The sequence below is a fragment of the Pristiophorus japonicus genome, chromosome 9 (assembly GCF_044704955.1).
Source record: "Pristiophorus japonicus isolate sPriJap1 chromosome 9, sPriJap1.hap1, whole genome shotgun sequence".
NCBI lineage: Eukaryota > Metazoa > Chordata > Chondrichthyes > Pristiophoridae > Pristiophorus > Pristiophorus japonicus.
This window is the reverse complement of record NC_091985.1, coordinates 216,793,758-216,817,824: the sequence shown is the minus strand read 5'-3', so window position 1 is coordinate 216,817,824 and position 24,067 is coordinate 216,793,758. Positions and strand designations below refer to the sequence as shown.

At 44.3% G+C, this 24,067-nt stretch overlaps 1 protein-coding gene across 7 annotated transcripts in view; it reads right to left on the bottom strand.

Moving 5' to 3' along the window:
- LOC139273638 (zinc finger protein 239-like) overlaps positions 1-24,067 on the bottom strand; it is a 35,877-nt gene that overhangs the window by 11,515 nt on the left and 295 nt on the right. Inside the window, exons 1-4 of one of the 7 annotated variants that reach the window (XM_070890630.1) lie at positions 19,014-19,949; positions 18,511-18,636; positions 15,639-15,727; positions 10,066-10,993 (exon numbers count right to left, since the gene is read on the bottom strand). In XM_070890630.1, coding sequence (XP_070746731.1) covers positions 10,066-10,644 — 579 coding nt within the window. In that variant the 5' untranslated portion in view covers positions 10,645-10,993; positions 15,639-15,727; positions 18,511-18,636; positions 19,014-19,949. Of the gene's footprint in view, positions 1-9,762; positions 10,994-15,638; positions 15,728-18,510; positions 18,637-19,013; positions 19,950-24,067 lie in introns of those variants that run through there. The other 6 variants (XM_070890629.1, XM_070890636.1, XM_070890631.1 and 3 more) reach the window with 6 other exon arrangements.

The window sequence follows — 24,067 nt, the reverse complement described above, 5'->3', positions numbered from 1 at the left end:
GAGGCCATCTTAGACTGGGTGTTGTGTAATGAGAGAGAATTAATTAGCAATACCGTTGTGCAAGGCCCCTTGGGGAAGAGTGACCGTAATATGGTGGAATTCTGCATTAGGATGGAGATTGAAACAGTTAATTCAGAGACCATGGTCCAGAACTTAAAGAAGGGTAACTTTGAAGGTATGAGGTGTGAATTAGCAAGGATTGATTGGCGAATGTTACTTAAGGGGTTGACTGTGGATGGGCAATGGCAGACATTTAGAGACTGCATGGATGAACTACAACAATTGTACATTCCTGTCTGTCGTAAAAATAAAAAAGGGAAGGTGGATCAACCGTGGCTATCAAGGGAAATCAGGGATAGTATTAAAGCCAAGGAAGTGGCATACAAATTCGCCAGAAATAGCAGTGAAACCGGAGACTGGGAGAAATTTAGAACTCAGCAGAGGAGAACAAAGGGTTTGATTAGGGCAGGGAAAATGGAGTACGAGAAGAAACTTGCAGGGAACATTAAGACGGATTGCAAAAGTTTCTATAGATATGTAAAGAGAAAAAGGTTAGTAAAGAGAAAAAGGACCCCTGCAGTCAGAATCAGGGGAAGTCATAACGGGGAACAAAGAAATGGCGGACCAATTGAACAAGTACTTTGGTTCGGTACTCACTAAGGAGGACACTAACAACCTTCCGGATATAAGAGGGGTCAGAGGGTCTAGTAAGGAGGAGGAACTGAGGGAAATCCTTATTAGTCGGGAAATTGTGTTGGGGAAATTAATGAGATTGAAGGCCGATAAATCCCCAGGGCCTGATGGACTGCATCCCAGAGTACTTAAGGAGGTGGCCTTGGAAATAGCGCATACATTGACAGTCATTTTCCAACATTCCATTGACTCTGGATCAGTTCCTATCGAGTGGAGGGTAGCCAATGTAACCCTACTTTTTAAAAAAGGAGGGAGAGAGGAAACAGGGAATTATAGACCGGTAAGCCTGACATCGGTCGTGGGCAAGATGATGGAATCAATTATTAAGGATGTCATAGCAGCGCATTTGGAAAGAGGTGACATGATAGGTCCAAGTCAACATGGATTTGTGAAAGGGAAATCATGCTTAACAAATCTTCGAGAATTTTTTGAGGACAAGGGAGAACCAGTTGATGTGGTATATTTGGACTTTCAGAAGGCTTTCGACAAGGTCCCACACAAAAGATTAATGTGCAAAGTTAAAGCACATGGGATTGGGGGTAGTGTGATGACATGGATTGAGAACTGGTTGTCAGACAGGAAGCAAAGAGTAGGAGTAAATGGGTACTTTTCAGAATGGCAGGCGGTGACTAGTGGGGTACCGCAAGGTTCTGTGCTGGGACCCCAGCTGTTTACACTGTACATTAATGATTTAGACGAGGGAATTAAATGTAGGAGCTCCAAATTTGCGGATGACACTAAGTTAGGTGGCAGTGTGAGCTGCGAGGAGGATGCCGTGAGGCTGCAGAGCGACTTGGATAGGTTAGGTGAGTGGGCAAATGCATGGCAGATGAAGTATAATGTGGATAAATGTGAGGTTATCCACATTGGTGGTAAAAACAGAGAGACAGACTATTATCTGAATGGTGACAGATTAGGAAAAGGGGAGGTGCAACAAGACCTGGGTGTCATGGTACATCAGTCATTGAAGGTTGGCATGCAGGTACAGCAGGCGGTTAAGAAAGTAAATGGCATGTTGGCCTTCATAGCGAGGGGATTTGAGTACAGGGGCAGGGAGGTGTTGCTACAGGGCATTGGTGAGGCCACACCTGGAGTATTGTGTACAGTTTTGGTCTCCTAACCTGAGGAAGGACATTCTTGCTATTGAGGGAGTGCAGCGAAGGTTCACCAGACTGATTCCCGGGATGGCAGGACTGACCTATCAAGAAAGACTGGATCAACAGGGCTTGTATTCACTGGAGTTCAGAAGAATGAGAGGGGACCTCATAGAAACGTTTAAAATTCTGATGGGTTTAGACAGATTAGATGCAGGAAAAATGTTTCCAATGTTGGGGAAGTCCAGAACCAGGGGTCACAGTCTAAGGAGAAGGGGTAAACCATTTAAGATCGAGATGAGGAGGAACTTCTTCACCCAGAGAGTGGTGAACCCGTGGAATTCTCTACCACAGAAAGTTGTTGAGGCCAATTCACTAAATATATTCAAAAAAGAGTTAGATGTAGTCCTTACTACTAAGGGGATCAAGGGGTATGGTGAGAAAGCAGGAATGGGGTACTGAAGTTGCATGTTCAGCCATGAACTCATTGAATGGCGGTGCAGGCTAGAAAGGCCGATTGGCCTATTCCTGCACCTATTTTCTATGTTTCTACCTCCTTTTCCTTTCTGTCTATCCTTCCTCAATATTGAATACCCCTGGATGTTGAGTTCCCAGCCTTGGTCACCCTGGAGCCTCGTCTCCGTAATTCCAATTACATCATATCCGTTAACAGCCATCTGCGCAGTTAATTCAGCCACCTTATTACGAATGCTCCTCACATTGAGACACAGAGCCTTCAGGCTTGTTTTTTTTAAAAACACTCTTTGTCCTTTTAGAATTATGTTGTAATGTGGCCCTTTTTGATTTTTGCCATTGATTTCTCTGCCCTCCACTTTTCCTGATCTCCTTTCTACCTTTTGGTTCTGCCCCCATTTTACTCCCCTCTGTCTTCCTGCATAGATTGCCATCCCTCTAACATATTAGTTTAAACCCTCCCCAACAGCCTGAGCAAACACTCCCCCTAGGACATTAGTCCCGGTCCTGCCCAGGTGCAGACCGTCCGGTTTGCACTGGTCCCACCTCCCCCAGAACCAGTTCCAATGTCCCAGGAATTTGAATCACTCCCTCTTGCACCATTCCTCAAGCCACGTATTCATCTTAACTATCCTGTAATTCCTACTCTGACGAGCACGTGGCACCGGTAGCAATCCTGAGATTGCTACCTTCGAGGTCCTACTTTTAAAATTTAACTCCTAGCTCCCTAAATTCAGCTTGTAGGACCTCATCCCGTTTTTTACCTATATCGTTGGTACCTATATGCACCATGACAACTGGCTGTTCACCCTCCCCCTCCAGAATGCCCTGCAGCCGCTCCAAGACATCTTTGACCCTTGCACCAGGGAGGCAACATACCATCCTGGAGTCTCGATTGTGGCCGCAGAAACACCTATCTATTCCCCTACCACTATAGCTCTCCTACTCTTTTTCTTGCCCTCCTGTGCAGCATAGCCACCCATGGTGCCATGAACTTGGCTGCTGCTGCCTTCCCCTGATGAGCCCCCCAACAGTACCCAAAATGGTATATCTGTTTTGGAGGGGGATGACCGCAGGGGATCCCTGCACTACCTACCTTCCTTCCACTGCTCTTCCAGCTGGTCACCCATTTCCTATCTGCCTGTGTAACCTTTACCTGCGGTGTGACCAACTCACTCAACATGCTATTCATGACATCCTCAGCATCGCAGATGCTCCAGAGTGAATCCATGTGCAGCTCCAGTGCCGCAATGCGGTCTGTCAGGAGCTGCAGCTGGACATACTTCCTGCACACATCGTAGTCAGGGACACTGGAAGCGTCCACGATTTCCCATACAGCAAAGGAGGAGCATGGCAAAGGTAATCATGTTTGACAAATTTGCTGGAGTTCTTTGAGGATGTAACGAGCAGGGTGGATAAGGGAGAATCAGTGGATGTGGTGTATTTAGATTTCCAGAAGGTATTCGATAAGGTGCCACATAAAAAGTTACTGCACAAGATAAAAGCTCACGGGGTTGGGGGTAATTTTATTAGCATGGATAGAGGATTGGCAAACAGTGACTCGTGGTGTTCTGCAGGGATCGGTGCTGGGTCCTCAACTATTTACAATCTATATTAATGACTTGGATGAAGGGACAGAGTGTAATGTAGCCAAGTTTGCTGATGATACAAAGATGGGTGGGAAAGCAAATTGTGAGGAGGACACAAAAAATCTGCAAAGTGATATAGACAGGCTAAGTGAGTGGGCAAAAATTTGGCAGCTGGAGTATAAAGTAGAAAAATGTGAGGTTATCCACTTTGGCAGAAATAATAGAAAAGCAATTATAATTTAAACTGAGAAAAATTGCAAAGTGCTGCAGTACAGAGACCTGGGAGTTCTTATGCATAAAACACAAAAAGTTAGTATGCAGGTAGAGCAAGTAATCAGGAAGGCAAATGGAATGTTGGCCTTTATTTCAAGAGGGATAGAGTATAAAAGCAGAGAAGTCCTGCTACAACTTTACAGGGTATTGGTGAGGCCACACCTGGAGCACTCTGTACAGTTTTGGTCTCCGTATTTAAGGAAGGGTATACTTGCATTGAAGGCTATTCAGAGAAGGTTAACTAGGTCGATTCCAGAGATGAGGGGGCGGACTTATGATGATAGGTTGAGTAGGTTGGGCCTATACACATTGGAGTTCAGAAGAATGAGAGGTGATCTTATTGAAACTTATAAGATAGTGAGGGGCTTGACAAGGTGGATGCAGAGAGGATATTTACATTTATAGGGGAAACTAAAACTAGGGGACATAGTCTGAGAATAAGGGGCTGCCCATTTAAAACTGAGATGTGGAGAAATTTTTTTTCTGAGGGTTGTAAATCTGTGGAATTCTCTGAACCAGAGACCTATGGAGGCTGGGTCATTGAATATATTTAAGGCGGAGATAGACAGATTTTTGAGCAATAAGGGAGTAAAAGATTATGGGGGGCGGGCAGGGAAGTGGAGCTGAGCCCAAGATCAGATCAGCCATGATCATATTGAATGGTGGAGCAGACTCCAGGGGCCAAATGGCCTACTCCTGCTTATGTTTCTTTTGGAAGATCCCTCACCGCCCTGACATTGCCTTTTTGAGGGACTGTGGCCTGGTATGGCTGTGTTAGAGAAATAGGGGCCACGTGCCAGGGAGAGACCATAGAGAGAAAGGAGGAAAGGTAGAGAGGGACAGATGGGTAGAAAGTGGATGACTGTCAGAGAGAGCTGGCTGATCAGAAAAAGGAACAAAAAACAAAGGAAGAGACACACAGATAGAGAGGGAGAAGGGGGCAGAGGTGTCGAGGAGAGGTGACAGGAGAGATGGAAAACACAGAAACAGAAATAGCCAGATCTTATTCCTTGCACATTTTGGCACTCTATAAATTACAGACTGTTTCTATTGTGGCATCAATGAGGTTCAAAGTACTCGGTTACATCACGTCGAGCTCTCTTTATATAATGGGGGTGGAGATCTGCACTTCACCACAGAATCAGTCACAGACTATTTCATAACCAGGTATAGCTTTTGTTTTCCATTTCTGGCAGATAACCAATGAGGAACCATTTTTAGCAATTGATCCAACACAATGCTGATGTCGATGGCAGAATGGATAATTCGTGATGTCCAGCTGTGTCCTCTGGTCACTGGGCAGACTGACCCCTGGGTTGTACCTGTAAACCTGCTGTGTCCTCTGGTCACTAGGCGGACTGACCCTGGGTTTGTACCTGTACACCAGCTGTGTCCTCTGGCTACTGGGCGGACTGACCCCTGGGTTGTACCTGTAAACCTGCTGTGTCCTCTGGTCACTGGGCGGACTGACCCTGGGTTTGTACCTGTAAACCTGCTGTGTCCTCTGGTCACTGGGTGGACTGACCCTGGGTTTGTACCTGTAAACCTGCTGTGTCCTCTGGCCACTGGGCGGACTGACCCCTGGGTTGTATCTGTACACCTGCAGTTTGGCTTTACCTATCCTGTTACTTACTGTCATCATAAGATAATAAATAGGAACAGGAGTAGGCCCTTTGACCCCTTGAGCCTTCAATGAGATCATGGCTGATCTTCTACCTCAACTTCATTTTCCTGCACTATCCCCATATCCCTCGATTCCCTTAATATCCAAAAATATATTGATGTCTGTCTTGAATATACATAACTTCTGAACATCCACAGCCCTCAGAGAGAATTCCAAAGATTCACCACCTTCTGAGCAAAGAAATTTCTCCTCATCTCAGTCCTAAATTGCTGACCCCTTGTTCTGAGACTAAGACACCTGGTTCTAGACTCCCTAGCCTGGGGAAACATCCTCCCTACAATTATCCTATCAAACCCTGTAAGAATTTTGCTGGTTTCAATGCAATCACCTCTCATTCTTCTAAACTGTAGAGAATGTAGGCCTAGTCTACTCAATCTCTAATAGGACAATCACCCCCATCCCCCAGAAACAGTCTGATGAACCTTCATTGCACCCCTTCTATGGTAAGTATATCCGTCTTTCGGTAAAGAGATCAAAACTGTACACAATACTCTAGGTGTGGTCTCACCAAGGCCCTATATAACTGCAGTAAGAAGCCTTTCCTCTTATACTTTAATCATCTTGTAATAAAGGCCAACATACAATTTGCTCTCTTAATTGATTGCTTGTTAATTGATGTTAAATTTGTGATTTTTGTACCCAGGTCCCTCTCCTTTTAAAAAATACTCTGCTTTTTTATTTTTCCTACCAAACTGGATATCTTCATATTTCTCCACTATATTCCATTTGTCATGTTCTTGCCCATTAACTTAGCCTGTCGATATCCCCTTGAAGCCTCTTTGTACCCTCCTCACAAATTGTATTCCCACCTAGCTTTGTATCATTAGCAAATGTAGATATACAGGTTGTACTCTCCAGTCTGGGTCTCTTTCGTCTGGAAACATCCTTGGTCCAGCATCAGTCCCGGCGTGGGTGGTGGTTCTGTCTCTCTCTCGGCTCCGTGGCTGAGCTCTCTCCCTGTCTCGCAGCTTCTCTCCCCTCCCCGCCATTTCTCTCCCCATGCATGCACAGAACATGTCTGGGTCGCTGTCAGCAGCTGACCTCCCGAGTACCGGAAAATGCTCTGATCCGGCACCGGTCAGGTCCCAAGGATGCCGGACCAGAGACGTCCAACTGTATAACATTTGGCCCCCTCATCCAAATCACTGATATATATTGTGAATAGCTGAGGCCCAAGCACCATCCTTGGAGTACCCGACCAGTTACAGCCTGCCAACCTGAAAATTAACCGTTTATTCCTACTCTGTTTTCTGTCCATTAACCAATCCTCAATCCATGCTAGTATATTAACCCCCAATCCCTTGAGCCCTAATTTTGTTCAATAACCTCGTGTGACACCTTATCGAATGCCTTCTGAAAATCTAAATACACCACATCCACTGATTCCTCCTTAAATATTCTGCTAGTTACAACCTCAAAAAAGTCTCAACAGATTTGTCAAACATAATTTCCCTTTCATAAAGCAGTGTTGACTCTGCCCAATCTTATTATTTTTCTCTGAGTGCCTGTTACCACATCCTTATAATAGAATTGAGCATTTTCCCGACTACTGAGGTCAGGCTAACTGCTCTGTAGTTCCCTGTTTTCTTTCTCCCTCCTTTCTTAAATAGTCCAGTTACATTTGCCACCTTCCAAACCACAGGAACCATTGTAGAATCTATGGAATTTTGGAAGGTGATAACCAATGCATCCACTATTTCTATAGCTAACTTTTTCAATACCCTCGGATGTGGGCCATCAGATCCAAATGATTTATTGGCTTTCAGTCTCATTATTTTCTCCAGTACCATTTTTCTTTACTAATACTAATTTCTTTCAGTTCTTCATTCTCACTGGACCCTGGGTTCTCCAGTAGTGCTGGCAAATTTTTTGTGCTTTCTTCCATTAAGACAGACACAAAGTATGCATTTAATTTCTCTGCCATTTCCTTGTTCCCCATTATAATTTCTCCTGTCTCAGCCTGTAGGGGACCCACATTTACTTTTGCTAATATTTTCCTTTTCACATACCTATAGAAGCTTTTGCAGTCTGTTATTTTGTCTCTCGATAGTTTACTCTCATATTCTAGTTTCCGTTTCTTTATCAATTTCTTGGTCCTCCTTTGCTGAATTCTAAAATCTTCCCAGGCTTACTGCTCTTTTTGGCAACATTATAAGCATCTTCCTTTCATTTAATACTATATTTAACTTCTCTTGTTGGCCACGGTTGGATAACTATTCCTGTGGGGTTTTTGTACCTTAAATGAATGTATGTTTGTTGTAAATTATAACTTAATTCTTTAAATGCTAGCCATTCCTTTTCTACCATCATACCTTTTGACATAGTTTCCCAATCTACTTATCCAACTCTCCCCTCATACCTACACAGTTTCCTTTGTTTAACTAAATCACTTTCAAATTTAATGCAAAATGTTATCATGTTATGGCTACTCTTCCCCAAGGGCCACTTTCCTACATTATTAATTAACCCTTTCTTATTGCACACTACTAGATCAAAAATAGCCTGTTCTCTCATTGGTTCCTCAAAATACTGATCTAGAAAACCATCTTGTATACCTTCCATTAATTCGTCCTCCACACTATTACTGCAAATTTGGTTTGCCCAGTCTATATGCAGATTAAAGTCCCCCATAATTATTGTATTACCTTTGTTACATGCACCTCTAATTTCCTGATTTATACAGTGCCTTACATTACCACTATGGTTTGGGGGCCTATAAACAACTCCCACCAATGTTTTCTGCCCTTGCTGTTTCTAAGCCACACCCAAACTGATCCTATTTCTTGATTTTCCGAGCTAAGACAGTAATCTTTATCCCATCCTTTATTATTAGGGCTACCACTTCTCCTTTTCAATTTTGCTATCTCTTCTAAAAATTATGTATCCTGGAATATTTAGTTCTCAACCGTGGTCACTTTGCAACCACAGCTCCATAATGGTTATCAGATTAAACCTATTAATTTCTATCTGCGCTATTAATTCATCTATTTTCTTGTGAATACTTCATGCGCTCAGATATAGTGCCTTTAGCTTTGGCTTTTTTCTATTTTTCCTTAGTCAGTAATGCCCGATTACCTTTGTTACTCTCTCTATTCCTTCCTCACCCACTCTGCTTATTTTTACCCAAAACTCTGCTCTAGAGCCTTGACATGTCTCTTGTTGCTTTTTCTCTCGATCTAAACCGTGCTGTACTTTCCTGGATCTCTCCACCCAGCCTTCAATAGTTTAAAGCCCTGTTTACTGCCCTAGTTATTCGATTCGCCAGGACACTGGTTCCTGCCCAGCTCAAGTGGAGCCCATGGCAAGGGAACAGCTCCCTCTTTGCCCAGTGCTGGTGCCAGTGCCTGTAAAGAAAAACCCCTGCCTCCCACACCACTCTTTGAGCCATGCATTTACTGTTCTAATCTGCTTATCCCTGTAACAATTGGTGTGGGGCTCAGGTAACAATCCAGAGATTACCTTTGACGTTCAGCTTTTTCATTTGAACCCCAACACCTCCATCTCTTTCAGCAGAACCTCATTCCTAGTACTACCTAGGTCATTGGTTCCTACATGGTCCACAACAACTGGAACCTCCCCTTTCCATTCCATGTTCTGCCTCTGATCTGCCCCAGGGAGGGGGCAGTGTGTGATGTCCCTGTGGGATGCAGTATTTTCAGTGTGTGACCCCGAGCTGCTTCAGGATGGGGACAGTGTGTGATGTCCCTGTGGGGTGCAGTATTTTCAGTGTCTGACCCTGAGCTGCCCCAGGGAGGGGGCACTGAGTGATGTCCCTGTGGGGTGCAGTATTTTCAGTGCCTGACCCTGAGCTGCCCTTATTCCTCTTGCTCTAGGGGGCAGTCACGCTCCTCTTAGTTGGAGTTAATAGGAGGGACCGCATCATCTACTGGATACCGGCAGTATTTCAAGGCACATCACGTCCGGCTCCCTCCCAGAGAAATCCAAAATCAACCTGCAGATTCAATTCATTTTATTATCAATTGTTAACAACATTTAGCTCCATTTGATGCAGCTTTCAGTATTTGAAGAATCCCTTTAAAGAGTTAAGTATGCAAACACAAATTAGAATTATTTTTATCTGACCCTTTTCCCGTTGATTAATTGGTCAAATATCCAGAATATTAAACTCCAGTCCAGTTAGAGGGGGAAATCACTATCAGCAGAAAGAAACCCCAACTGTCAGAATGGACACGATTCAGTCTGGGGTAACAGCAGAATCCAAACCCTGCAGTCACTTGTGAACTCGCTGATGTCTTACCAGGTTGGATGACCGAGCGTATCCCTTCCCACACACGGAGCAGGTGAACGGCCTTTCCCCAGTGTGAACTCGCTGGTGTATCAGCAGCTGGGATGACTCAGTGAATCCCTTCCCACACTCAGAGCAGGTGAACGGCTTCTCCCTAGTGTGAACTCGCTGGTGTGTCAGCAGATGGGATGACCGAGCGAATCCCTCCCCACACACGGAGCAGGTGACCGGCCTTTTCCCAGAGTGAACTCGCTGGTGAGTTAGAAGGTTGGATGAACAAGTGAATTCCTCCCCACATTCAGAGCAGGTGAACAGCCTGTTCCCAGTGTGAACTCGCTGGTGAGTTAGAAGGTTGGAATAACAAGTGAATCCCTCCCCACACACGGTGCAAGTGTACGGCCTCTCCCCGGTGTGAATTCGCTGGTGTCCCATCAGGTGGCTTGACTGAGTGAATCGATCCCCACACACTGAGCAGATGAACAGCCTCTTCGCAGTGTGACTGCGCCGATGTTTTTCCAGCTCTGACGGATAATTAAATCTCTTCCCACAGTCCCCACATTCCCACGGTTTCTCCATGGTGCGGGTGTCCATGTGTCTCTGCAGGTTGGATGATCAGTTGAAGCCTCGTCCACACACAACATGTGTACAGTTTCTCCCCACTGTGAATGGTGTGATGTTTTTTCAGGCTGTGTAACTGGTTAAAGCTCTTTCAACAGGCAGTGCACTGGAACACTCTCACTCAGGTGTGTGTGTGTCTCGGTGCTTTTCCAGTCACAGTGATGTTTGAAATCTTTTCCCACAGACAGAACAGGCAAACATTTCTCCTTCCACAGTCAAAGGCCGATGACATTCAGGTCCGGAGGAATCGTGTTATTCTGTCAGATCTTGACGTGCTGTTTGGTTTGATTTTCCCATCTGCAAATCCTGCCCTTCTTATACCCTGCAAAAGGAGTTTACAAAAATCATTACTGCAAGTACCAGACACAAATTCAGAACAGACAATTCCAGATTCTATGGAACATTCTTTCCTCTCTCGTTCCTCCAAAGCTGTAAATTCCTGTCCCATACACTCTCTGTCCTCCCTGTCCTGAAATTCAAACACATCGCACGTCTGAAAACAACATGTCCTCCACTCCCAGTTTTCACCATCTACTTTGTCTAGGTTCAGTTCTACACTCACTGGTTCCCCTAACTTCCCCTGAAGGTACGGACTCTGGCTGGGTTTAGTTCTACACTCACTGGTTCCCCTCTCCTCCCCTGAAGGTGCTGACCCTGGGGACCCTGTCGCCCCACCCACACTTTGCTCCTCTGCAAAGATGGCCATACATGCACTCTACGCCTCGATGAATCGTGATGGTGACGCACAAACCTGCAGCTTTCCTTTTGTTAATAATAATTTTTATTTATATAGCAGCTTTAATATAGTACAACGTCCCAAGGCGCTTCACAACAGTGTCACAAGACCAGTTCGCCTAACATCTGTCGCAGGACATTTGGAAAAGCATAATTCAGTCAAGCAGAGTCAGCATGGTTTTGCTCCTGCTACGGCTCCAGTTTCCGGATACACTCTTATGTTTATAGATTCTGTCCCTTCCCGTCACGCTTTGGTTTTCGTTTCCCCCAATGCTAGCCTGCTTTATTGCCTTCACCTTGTCCTTTAAGCTTTTAGGTTTCTGCTCACCTGAACCCTGCCCCGCCGTGCCCTGCCCCCACCCCCTCCCCCCAACTGATTAGTTAAAGCTCTCTCTGCAGCCCCAGTTATTCGGTTCGCCAGGACCCTAGCCCCAGTACATTCCAAGTGGAGTCTATCCCGAATATAATGTGGGAAAATGTGAGGTTGTCAACTTTGGCAGAAAAAATAAAAAAGCAAATTATTATTTAAATGGAGAAAAATTGCAAAGTGCTGCAGTGCAGAGGGACCTGGGGGTACTTGTGCATGAAACACAAAAAGTTAGTATGCAGGTACAGCAAGTAATCAGGAAGGCAAATGGAATGTTGGCCTTTATTGCAAGGGGGTTGAAGTATAAAAGCAGAGAAGTCCTGCTACAACTGTACAGGGTATTGGTGAGGTCACACCTAGAGTATTGCATACAGTTTTAACCTCTGTATTTAAGGAAGGATATACTTGCATTGGAGGCAGTTCAGAGCAGGTTCACTAGGTTGATTGAGGGGGTTGATTATGAAGATAGGTTGAGTAGGTTGGGCCTATATTCATTGGAATTCAGAAGAATGAGAGGCGGTCTTATTGAAACATAAAAGATAATGAGGGGGCTCGACAAGGTAGATGCAATGAGGATATTTCCACTCATAGGGGGAAACTAGAACTAGGGGATGTAGTTTCAGAATAAGGGGTCACCCATTTAAAACTGAGATGAGAGGAATTTATTCTCTCAGGTGGTTGTAAATCTGTGGAATTCTCTGTCCCAGAGAGCTGTGGCGGCTGGGCCATTAAATATACTTAAGGTGAAAATAGACAGACTTTTGAGCATTAAGGGAATAAAGGATTATGGGGAGCGGACAGGGAAGTGGAGGTGAGGCCATGATCAGACCAGCCACGTTCTTACTAAATGGCAGAGCAGGCTCGAGGGGCCAAATGGCGTGCTCCTATTTCTTATGTTCTCATCACACAGTACCAGATCTAAGATAGCCTGCTCCCTGGTTGGTTCCGCAAAGTACTGTTCAAGGAAATTATCCCAGATACACACTATGAATTCTTCCTCAAGGCTACCTTGGCCAATTTGATTTGTTCAATCAATATGAAGATTAAAATTGCCCATGATTATTCCTGTTCCTTTTTTACAAGCCTCCATTATTTCTTAATTTATACTCCATCCAATAGTGTAGCTACTGTTAGGGGGCCTATAGACTACATCCACCAGTGAGTGTAGTATTTATTCTGTATCTGTTAGTCTCTGGTTAGCGAGTGTGGCTTTTCCTTTATACCTGTAAGTTTATGGTCTGGAAGAGAGGTTTTCACTCTGTACCTGTCAATTACTGGTAAGTGAGTGTGGGTTTCATTCTGTATCTTTCATTCTCTGGTATACAAGTGTGAATTTTACTCTGTATATAACAGTTTTTGGTGTGTGTGTGTGGATTTCACTCTACTTGTCAGTCTCTGGTATGTTAGTTTGCGATTCCTCTATTCCAGTCAGTTTCTGTTATGTGAATGCGAGCTGTATTCTGTACCCATCGGTTTCTGAAATGTGAGTGCATTTTACTCTGTTCATGTCTGTTTCTACTCTGTGATTGTGGGTTTTCCTCCGGCACTGTCAATTTTTGGTATTTGAGTGTTGATTTTCTTTGAGAGTGCGGTTTTACTCTTTATTTGTCAGTGTTTGATATGTGAGTGTGGGTTGTGATCTGTATCCGTCAGTTACTGGTGTGTGTGTGTGTGGCTTTCACTCTCTACCTTTCAGTCTCTGGTATGTGTGGATTGTATCTGTAAATTTCAATCTCTGGTAGGCGAGTGTGGGTTTTACTCTCGGTCAGTTTCAGGTAATGTGGGCTTTTGTCTGTATCTGTCTGTTTCTGGTATTTGAGTGGGGCTTCATTCAGCAACTTTCAGTTTCTCTGATGTGAATGTGGGTTTTAGCGCTGTACCTGTCAGTTTCAGGAATGGGAGTGTGGGGTTTTACACTGTACCTGTCAGTTTGTGTTACATGAGTAAGTGTTCAATCAGTGCAATAACTCCCAGTTTCTGGTAAGGGAGTGCATATTTAAGTCTGTATCTATCACTCTCGAGGATGTGTGTGTGAGTTTTATTCTTTATCTGTCAGTCTCTGAGATTTGAGTGTGGTTTTTCTCTATCTCAGTTTCTGGTATATGTATTTGGGTATTATCTGTATGTATCAATCTCGGTAACATGATTGTGTATTTTTGTCTATCTTTCACTCTCTGGGATGTGAGTGCAGGTTTTATTCTTGATCTGTCACTCACTTTTTTGTGTGTGGATTTTACTCTACAGTGGTCATTCTCTGGGATGAGAGTGTGATCTTCACTCTATCTATTAGTCTTTGGTGTGAGTTTGGGGTTTACTCTGTATCCATCAGTCTATGGTATCTGAGTGTGGGTATTATTCTGTGAATGTCAGTCTATGGTATGTGTATGTGGGTTTTCCTCCTGTCAGTTTCTGTTATGTGAATGTGTGTTTTATTCAAGTGTGTGAATGTGGATTTCACTCTGTACCTGTCAGTCTCTTGTGTGTGAGTGTGGCACTTTTTAGTTGTACCTGTCTGTTTCTGTTATGAGTGGGGTTATATTCTATATGTCACAGTTTCTGTTATGACATTCTACCTGTCTGTCACTGGTATGTTAATGTGTGTATGTTTTCTGTACCCGTCAGTTGCTATTATATGAATGTTGATTTCATTCTGTGCCTTTAAGTGTCTGGTACAGCTGTGGTATTGTGGGTTTGACATTGAATCAGTCAGTCACTTTCAGGTGAGTGTTGATTTTGCTCTGTCACTCTCTGATATGTGTTTTATTCTGTATCTGTCCGTCCCTGAGAAGTGAGTGTGGGTTTCATTCTGTATCTATCGGTTTCTGATATTTGAGTAAGGGTTTTAATCAGTACCTGTAAGATTGTTACAGGAGTGTGGTTTTTAGTCTGTATTTGTCAGTCTCTGGAATGTGAGTGTGGGTATTACTCTGTATCTATCGGTCTCTGGAATGTGAGTGTGGGTATTACTCTGTATCTTTCAGTCTCTGGAATGTGAGTGTGGGTATTACTCTGTATCTATCAGTCTCTGGAATGTGAGTGTGGGTATTACTCTATCTATCAGTCTCTGGAATGCAAAAGTGTTTTTTTTCTGTACCTGTCAGTTTCTGGTGCGTGACTGTGGAGTTCACTCTCCAACTATCTGTCTCTGGTATGTGAGTGTGAGTATTTGTCTGTAGCTGTAAGTGCCTGGTACGGGAGTGTGGGTTTCACTGTCAGTCAGGTACTGGAAATGATTGAATGACAGATTGTGATTTTTTTTCAATGTGTCTGAGTGTATGAATCATTGTTTCTCTCAGTCTCTGGTACTGTTTGAGAGTGTGGGATTGATTATGTATCTGTTAGACTGGTGGTGTGTGAGTGTGGGATTGATTATGTATCTGTTAGACTGGTGGTGTGTGAGAGTGTGGGATTGATTATGTAATTGACAGTCTCTTGTACTGAGCTATTCTTGCTCTGTGTGAGTGTTGGAATTGGTTCCGTCTCACCTGCTGTAGGCGGATGATAGTTTGTGATTATCGATGACTGTCTCAGGAGGAGGTTTGATTCAGTCCATTACCTCAGTTTCTCTGCTCTTGTATGTTAGCTGTTGGGTTTGAGAGTCATTGTACAGACACGAGTGTGAATTGACACTGTCAGTGTCTATCTGTTCGTGTGTGTGAGTAAGGGAGTGAAATTGGATCTGCCTTTCAATGAGATATGATTGGACTTTGAAACAACACATTATTGTACTGCTCCAAGTGACTGTGGGATTCATAATATAATTCTGGGAATTTGGATCACTGTGGGACTGACAGCTTCTGCTGCCTGTGACAATATGATTGAGGTCAGTTCTGTGTCTCTGCGCTCTGAGTGATAATGTACTTACTGTGTGTGAGAAGGAGCTGCCTGCACTGTTCCTTGTGTTCCGGGTTGAGGAAAGATCAAATTTATTCTGGCTTGGTGAAGTATTTTGCTCTGAGAATAATAATAGGAAAACACTTCGTTATGATATGGACAGCCAATGGAGAGATTATAAAAATAAAGTTATAATTCATGTGTTTGTGTTTAATAAAGTAAAGAATCTGGAGAGAGGAATCTGCGATACAAACAGTGTCCTTGTCTGATCTCACTGCAGTACAGCAGCACTCAGGTGTATAGGACGGTTCTATGGTAAGTTATCAGCATCCAGACACAACCCAAACCCAGCACTGGTCCATGAATGGGACCACCCGATTGGCACAGTTCAGGTTGATCTCTCCCGCTTCTATGGGACTACCTGTAAAATTCTGAATTGCTTCCTGGAATATAACCACAGGTACCTGTACAACAATTGTTCTCAGTCTATTGAAACAGAGTTAATGGCCTGTGTCATTAACAGAATGTCACAGTTACCAGATGCTGATGTATCTGAGGGGGTGACAATGTATCGCTCGATCACCAGCAACATGGTTCTGAAGAATTCAATGCACCAAAACAAAATTACCCATTTTTGAAATGTCTCCAATTACATTCCTCTTCTGGTGCCTGCAATAGATGCACTTTGTGACACTGCTCACATCCTCATTCTCAGGCTGTGTTTCCACTATTCAATGTCCAAGAACAACAGACACGGTGAGATTGGAACTGAATCAGGAACATTCACTACTGATTTGGGGAAAGAAAGCAGCACTGATTTGAAAGAGCGAGGTGATTTACTTTCTCTGTTACCTTACACCGTACACACACAGCCCGAGAATGGGCTCCCCCTTCCCCCATCACTCCATGCTCCAAAACTAGTTCCTACTCCACTCTGCCTCTTACAGACAGCCCCCGACTGCTGCTGAACTTACCCCGACTCAAAGCCCATCTGCGGACACAGTCCCAATGTGATGAGCTGCTGTAAGGTGGCTGCTGTTTGCTCCCTTGCTCGGGCCTGGGATATCTCCGCTCCCTGATGTGTTCAACGATCATCAGCCCGGCACAGAGGAAACGGCAGCCGCTGACAGAGCTGGAGGAGGGGAGCTCGCATGGGCCCTTCCTGTCAGTTTAAACACTGTGTGCGGAGGGGAGGAGCAGCATGTATTTAGCGCATGCTCATACCATCTTTTTGTCACAAATTAAATTAGCAAAAATGGGATTGTTTCACAAGTAGCTTTTATCACTAATTAAATGTGCTACATTAAAAAAAACGATTGTGTGAGCCTGACACTGGAGAAAGGGTGCCTAAACTGTTCTACTCGTTCCATCAGTCGCTGGTGTGTGTGTGTTTCCCGGTCAGTTTCCAATAGGCGAGTGTGGGTTTTACTTGCATATTATTGCTCAGATACGTGGGTGTGGGTTTCATACTGTACCTATCAGTTCCTGCTCTGTGCATGTGGGATTTATTCTGTACCTGTCAAGTTTTGATGAGTGTAGGTTTTATTCTGTATCTGTCAGTTTCTGGTATCTAAGCGAATCTTTATCATGTACCTGTCAGTTTCTGTTATGTGAGTGTGTCCTTTAACCTATATCATCAGCTTCTGGTATGTGAGTGGATATTGACCAGTATGTCAGTTTTTCGGATCGGAGTGTGCATTTTATTCTGTACCTATCAGATTCCGGTATGAGAGTATGGGGTTGAATCGGTACCCATCAGTTTCTGATATGTGACTGTGGTTTTAATCTGTACCAGTCACTTTCTGGTATCTAAGTGTGGATTGCATTCTATACCTGTCAGTTTCTGGAATCTGGGTGTTGATTGTATTCTGTACCTGTCAGTTCCTGTTGTGTGAGTGTAGGAATTAATATGTACCTGTCAGTTTCTGGGATGTGATTGTGGGTTTTTTTCTGTACCGTCAGTTTGTAGATGATGTGTGGGGTGTCAGTTTCTGGTATCTGAGTGTGGATTTTTACCTTTATATGTCAGTTTGTGCAATGTGAATGTGGGATTCATTCTAGATCTCTCATTCTGGGGTAAGCGACTGTGTGTTTCCTCTGTACCTGTTAGTTTCTGGTATGAGAGTGTGGGATTTATTCTGTACCTGTTATTTTCTGGTATGAGAGAGTGGGTTTTATCCTATATTTGTGAAATTTACAGATCAGAGATGACCCCAACAGACAATAGTTTTGCACATTATATTGGACGAATGCGATTCAGAAATATTTGGAGTAGAGACGAGCTATTAGTACATTACATAAACCATATCTGTCAGTGATGCAGTGAGTGTCGGATTCATTCTGTATCTGTCAGTCTGTGGTACAGTGAGTGAGTGAGGGATTCACTCTGTATCTGTCATAAATGCAAGTGTTTGTTGTTGCTGTAGAAATGAAGATTTTCAGTTATTCACGTGGTTAACATTTACGCAGAAGAAAATGTCAGAAGCAGCCTCTTGGATAACAGTCGGGAAAGTGCTGTTACTGGTGGGATCACGATTTGCTTGATGCAAACTTGGCTAATAACCCTAGAGGTGATGGAAAAGAAAGCAACATTTTGGGACGTTTGAGTGAGATTATAAAACATAATCAGCGTGAGGAGTGCTGATCAGTGAGCTGGTGCACAAGAAGCATTGAGCTCCTGTTTACTGCCCAATGCTATTTCCAAAACAATGGGGAAGAACAGTCCCTGGATCTGGGAACTTGAGGAGGCCTTTCAGCACATGGAACCTGTTAGAGAAACAGAACTCCCTCCCTAACAGCACTGTGGGAGTACCATCATCACATGGACGGCAGCCGTTGATGAAGGTGGCTCACCACCATCTTCTCCAGGGCAATTAGTGATGGACAATAAATGCTGGCCTTACCAGCGACACCCACATCCAGTGAACAAATTAAAAAAAGGCTGTGTGTGAGGAGGAGCTGGTTGCACTGTTCCTTATGTCTCAGGTGGTGGAAACTTCACATTTGTTCCGGTTCCTTCAATTCCTTGCCTGTAGGAGGAGAAGGTATTTCTGATCATTCAAGAATAAGAGAGGTAGAAAAGACTAAAGTGATGAATGTAATTGTTCAATTAGTAATCATTTTGAACATTCACAAAGGGAAGCCAGCGATACAAACAGTGTCAGTGTCTGACTCCACTGCAGTACTGCAGCACTCAGCTTCTACACACCAAGTGTGTTGGGCAGATTTACAGCAATTTACTGACATCCAGACACAACCCAACCCCTGCCCTGCTTCAGGAATGGGACGACCCGATGGAGCACGGACTTTTACACAGCTCAGATTGCTGCTCCCCTCTCCCAGGGCACTAACTGTTCAACCAAAAACAAAGAGCCGCTGTTTAAAACGTGTCCTTTACATTTCTCACCCGGTGCCTGCAATAGATGCTCCTTGTATAAATCCTCAGTGTCCGGCTCTGCTTCCACCGCTCACTGTCCAATGATCATCATCATAGGCAGTCCCTTGGAATCGAGGAAGACTTGCTTCCACTCCTGAAGTGAGTTCTTTGGTTGCTGAACAGTCCAATACGAGAGCCAGAGTCCCTGTCACAGATGGGGCAGATAGTCGTTGAGGGAAGTGGGGGGGCGGGACCGGTTTGTCGCACGCTCTTTCCGCTGCTTGCGTGTGATTTCTGAATGCTCTCGGCGATGAGAGTCGAGGTGCTCAGCGCCCACCTGGATGCACTTCCTTCACTTAGGGCGGTCTTGGGCCAGGGCCTCCCAGGTGTCAGTGGGGATGGCGTACTTTATCAGGGAGGCTTTGAGGGTGTCCTTGTAATGTTTCCGCTGCCCACCTTTGGTTCGTTTGGGGTGAAGGAGTTCCGAGTAGAGCACTTGCTTTGGGAGTCTCGGACAACAAACACGGTGAGACTGGAACTAAAGCAGGAACGTTCACTACTGGTTTGGAGGGAGAAAGCAGCAATGATTGTAAACAGCAGATCCTTCCCATTCTGTCTCCCTTACCCGGGACACACGCTGTCCACACACAGCCCGAGAATAGCCTCTCCCTTCCCCCACTCACTCCACGCACTGAGACCAGTTCTTGCTCCACTCCGCCTGTTACACACAGCCTCCGACTCCCCCTGAACTTCCCCCGGACTCAGTGCCGATCTCTGAGCCCATCTGCGGACACGCTCCCAAAGCGATGTGCTGCTGTAAGGAGGCTGCTGCTCGCTGCCTTACCCCGGGGCCGTGGTGTCTCCATTCCCGGCTGTTTAAACCATCTTCTTCCGCTCACTGAGTGAATGACGATCACAGGCAGGGCTGGGGGAGGGGAGGGCGCATGTGCTCTTCTGCTCACTGGAAATCGACACAGGGGGCGGGGCTTATCCACGCATGCGCAGTCTATAATCAGCAAAGTGAACTTTCCCAATTCACTTTAATCAGAGTATGAGCAAAGGAACTGGGCCTGGGGGAAAAGGACAGAGAATGTTTAAATTCCCTTTGAGATGCTCAATTTGGGATCATTCCGTGCACATTATTTTTCTATTCATGAGCCTGTCCTCACAAAGCAATCCTGCAGAAACATCAGAGGGACGGGGGAAGTAGGAGTGTTTGCTGGGACTGTGCAGGAGTTAATATGACAGAAACTGTCCCAGTTTAGTTTAATCAGAGTGAAACACTGGGTCATACCAAACGGCCCTTAGCTGTAAGATTACAGAGAGTACAACAGGCAAGTGAGGGTTAAATGTGGGACGTTGTTTCTCTCACTCTCTGACACTGTCCCGCAGTGTGGGATTAATAATGTGTCTGTCTGTGGTACAATATCAGTGAGAGACTTTAACTTCTGTCCCTCCAATGGGGACTTTCAGGATAAAAGTAGACTTCACAGGTCAGTCTTGAACTGATACTGTGCATGTTTCTGTGTCTCACCGTCCTGCCTCGATCTCGATCTCGATCTCTCTTCTCTTTCTCTCTCTCTCTCTCAATCTCGTACTGTTTGTGAAGGCGGGATACTGTTATTTCACGTGATGTGGACATACTTGTGAGTACAACACTGACACATAGAAACATAGAAAATAGGTGCAGGAGTAGGCCATTCGGCCCTTCCAGCCTTCACCGCCATTCAATGAGTTCATGACTGAACATGCAATTTCAGTACCCCATTCCTGCTTTCTCGCCATACCCCTTGATCCCCCTGGTAATAAGGACTACATCTAACTCCTTTTTGAATATATTTAGTGAATTGGCCTCAACAACTTTCTGTGGTAGAGAATTCCACAGGTTCACCACTCTCTGGGTGAAGAAGTTTCTCCTCATCTCGGTCCTAAATGGCTTACCCCTTATCCTTAGACTGTGACCCCTGGCTCTAGACTTCCACAACATTGGGAACATTCTTCCTGCATCTAACCTGTCTAAACCCGTCAGAATTTTAAACGTTTCTATGAGATCCCTTCTCATTCTTCTGAACTCCAGTGAATACAAACCCAGTTGATCCAGTCTTTCTTGATATGTCAGACACTGTTTCTCTCTCTGGTGCTATACATGACAATGTGGCACTGTTACTGAGTGTAATATGGAGACACTGATGCCAAGTGTAAGACTGATAATGTGTGTGTCTCTCTCCCCCCACTGGTGTTATACATGAATGTGTGATACTAGTATTGACCCTAATATGCAGACACAGTTCGGGTGTTTAAGGCTGATACTATGCCTGTCTCTCTGCCGCTCACTCTGATAGCTATCTCTGGATGATGAGGATGGGATGGATAGATCACTGTTAAATGTCCCTCAGTTTAGGAGGAGAGAGAGAGAGACAGACAAAGAAAGGCTGTTGGGGCGGTGAACACAATTTATATTTGCATATATGAAGGGGAAATAATGTTTGACAAATTTGCTAGAATTCTTTGAGGATGTAACGAGAAGGGTGGATTAAGGGGAACCAGTGGATGTGATGTATTTGGACTTCCAGAAGGCATTTAACAAGGTGCCACATAAAACATTACTGCACAAGATAAAAGTTCACGGGGTTGGGGTAATATATTAGCATGGATAGAGGCTCAGCTAACTAACAGAAAACAGAGAGTTGGGATAAATGGTTCATGCTCTGGTTGGCAATCAGTAACCAGTGGCATGCTGCAGGGACCATTGCTGGGACCCCAACTATTTATAATCTATATTAACTTGGAAGAAAGGACCAAGTGTAATGTAGCCAAGTTTGCTGATGATACAAAGATGGGAGGGAAAAGCAATGTGTGAGGAGGACACAAAAAATCTGCAAAAGGACATAGACAGGAAACGTGAGTGGACAAAAATTTGGCAGATGGAGTATAATGTTGGAAATTGTGAAGTCATGCACTTTGGAGGAAAAAAAGCAAGTTATTTTATAAATGGAGAAAAATTGCAAAGTGCTGCAGTACAGCAGGACCTGGGGGTACTTGTGCATGAAACATAAAAGGTTAGTATGCAGGTACAGCAAGTAATCAGGAAGGCCAATGGAATCTTGGCCTTTATTGCAAAGGGGAAGTCTTGCTACAGTTATACAGGGTATTGGTGAGGCCACACCTGGAATACTGCGTACAGTTTTGGTTTCCTTATTTATGAAAGGATATACTTGCTTTGGAGGCTGCTCAGAGAAGGTACACGAGGTTGATTCCGGAGATGAGGTGGTTGACTTATGAGGAAAGGATGAGTAGGTTGAGCCTCGACTCATTGGAATTCGGAAGATTGAGAGGTGATCGTATCGAAACGTATAAGATTATGAGGGGGCTTGACAAGATGGATGCAGAGAGGATGTTTCCACTGATAGGAGAGACTAGAACTCGGGGGCATAATCTTAGAATAAGGGGCCACCCATTTAAAACTGAGATGAGGAGAAATTTCTTTTCTCAGATGGTTGTAAATCTGTGGAATTTGCTGCCTCAGAGAGCTGTGAAAGTTGGGACATTGAATAAATTTAAAACAGAGATACACAGTTTCTTAACCGAGAAGGGAATAGGGGATTATGGCGAGCAGGCAGTGAAGTGGACTTGAGTCCATGATCAGATCAGCCATGATCGTATTAAATGGCAGAGCAGGCTCGAGGGGCCGTATGGCCATACTTTTGCTCCTATTTCTTATGTTCTTATGTAAATTTGAGGTCATCCAAAACTTGGCACGCCATGTCCTAACTTGCACCCCATGTCCTAACTTGCACCAAGTCCTGATCACCCATCACTCCTGTGCTCGCTGACCTACATTGGCTCCCAGTTATGCAACGCCTCGATTTCAAAATTCTCATCATTGTTTTCAAATCCCTCCATGGCCTTGCCCCTCCCTATCTCTGTAATCTCTTTCAGCCTCACAATGCCACGTGATGTCTGTGTTCCTCAAAATTAGCCCTCTTGAGCATTCCTGATTAGAACTGTTCAACATCGGTGGCCGTGCCTTCAGCTGCCTGGGCCCTAAGCTCTGGAACTCCCTCCCTAAGCCTCTCTGCCTCTGGGCATTTCTTTCCCCCTTTAAGATGCCCCTTAAAGCTACTCTTTGACCAACTTTTGGTCATCTGCTGTAATTTCTTCTTATGTGGCTCGGTGTCAAACTTATTTGCTTTGTCTTATAACACTGAAGTGCCTTGGGACATTTTACTCCGTTAAAAGCGGTATATAAATAAAGTTGTTGTTGTTGATAGCAATGGGAGCTCGTACAACCGGAGCTCCCATTATTATCAATGAGAATACTAGATGTTCATTGGTGGTTCAGGCCCACGTGATCCTAGGATACGAAAACATACCTGGAAGACATGTTCCTGTACACTGCACTACAAAACTCTGACTCCGACCGCAATCCTATGTTCCTCTGAGGCCAGGCAATTTTTTTTTAAATTCTGGTCGGCTGCGTTCGCCCAAAAGAAGCCTCCAACCACAATTTTCCACCTAAAGTATTGGTTTAATTTCTCTGCCATTTCCTTATTCCCCATTATAATTTCTCAGCCTGTAGGGGACCCACATCTACTTTTTCTATTTCCCATTCTTTATCAGTTTCTTGGTCCTCCTTTGCTGAATTCTAAAATGTTCCCAATCCCCAGGCTTACTGCTCTTTTTGGCAACATTATAAGCTTCTTCCTTTTGATCTAAAACTATCTTTAACTTAACTGGTTAGCCACGGTTGGAGCACCTGTGGGGGTTTTGTAATTAGGTATGTAATTATTGTAAATTATGTATTAATTCTTTAAAGCGAGCCATTGCTAATCTGGCTCGATACCTTTTAATGTAGTTTCCTAATCTATCTTAGCCAACTCAACCCTCATACCTTGTTTAAATTTAAGACCCCAGTTTCGGATTTAACAAAATCACTTTCAAACTTAGTGTAACATTTTATATTATGGTCATTCTTCCATTGCCAGAACGTCCCATGTACAAATATACAAGACTCACGGTTAAAAGTTGTTGCTGTTAATAATCACAAATCACTTTTTACAAATCACTCCATGGCCTCGTCCCTC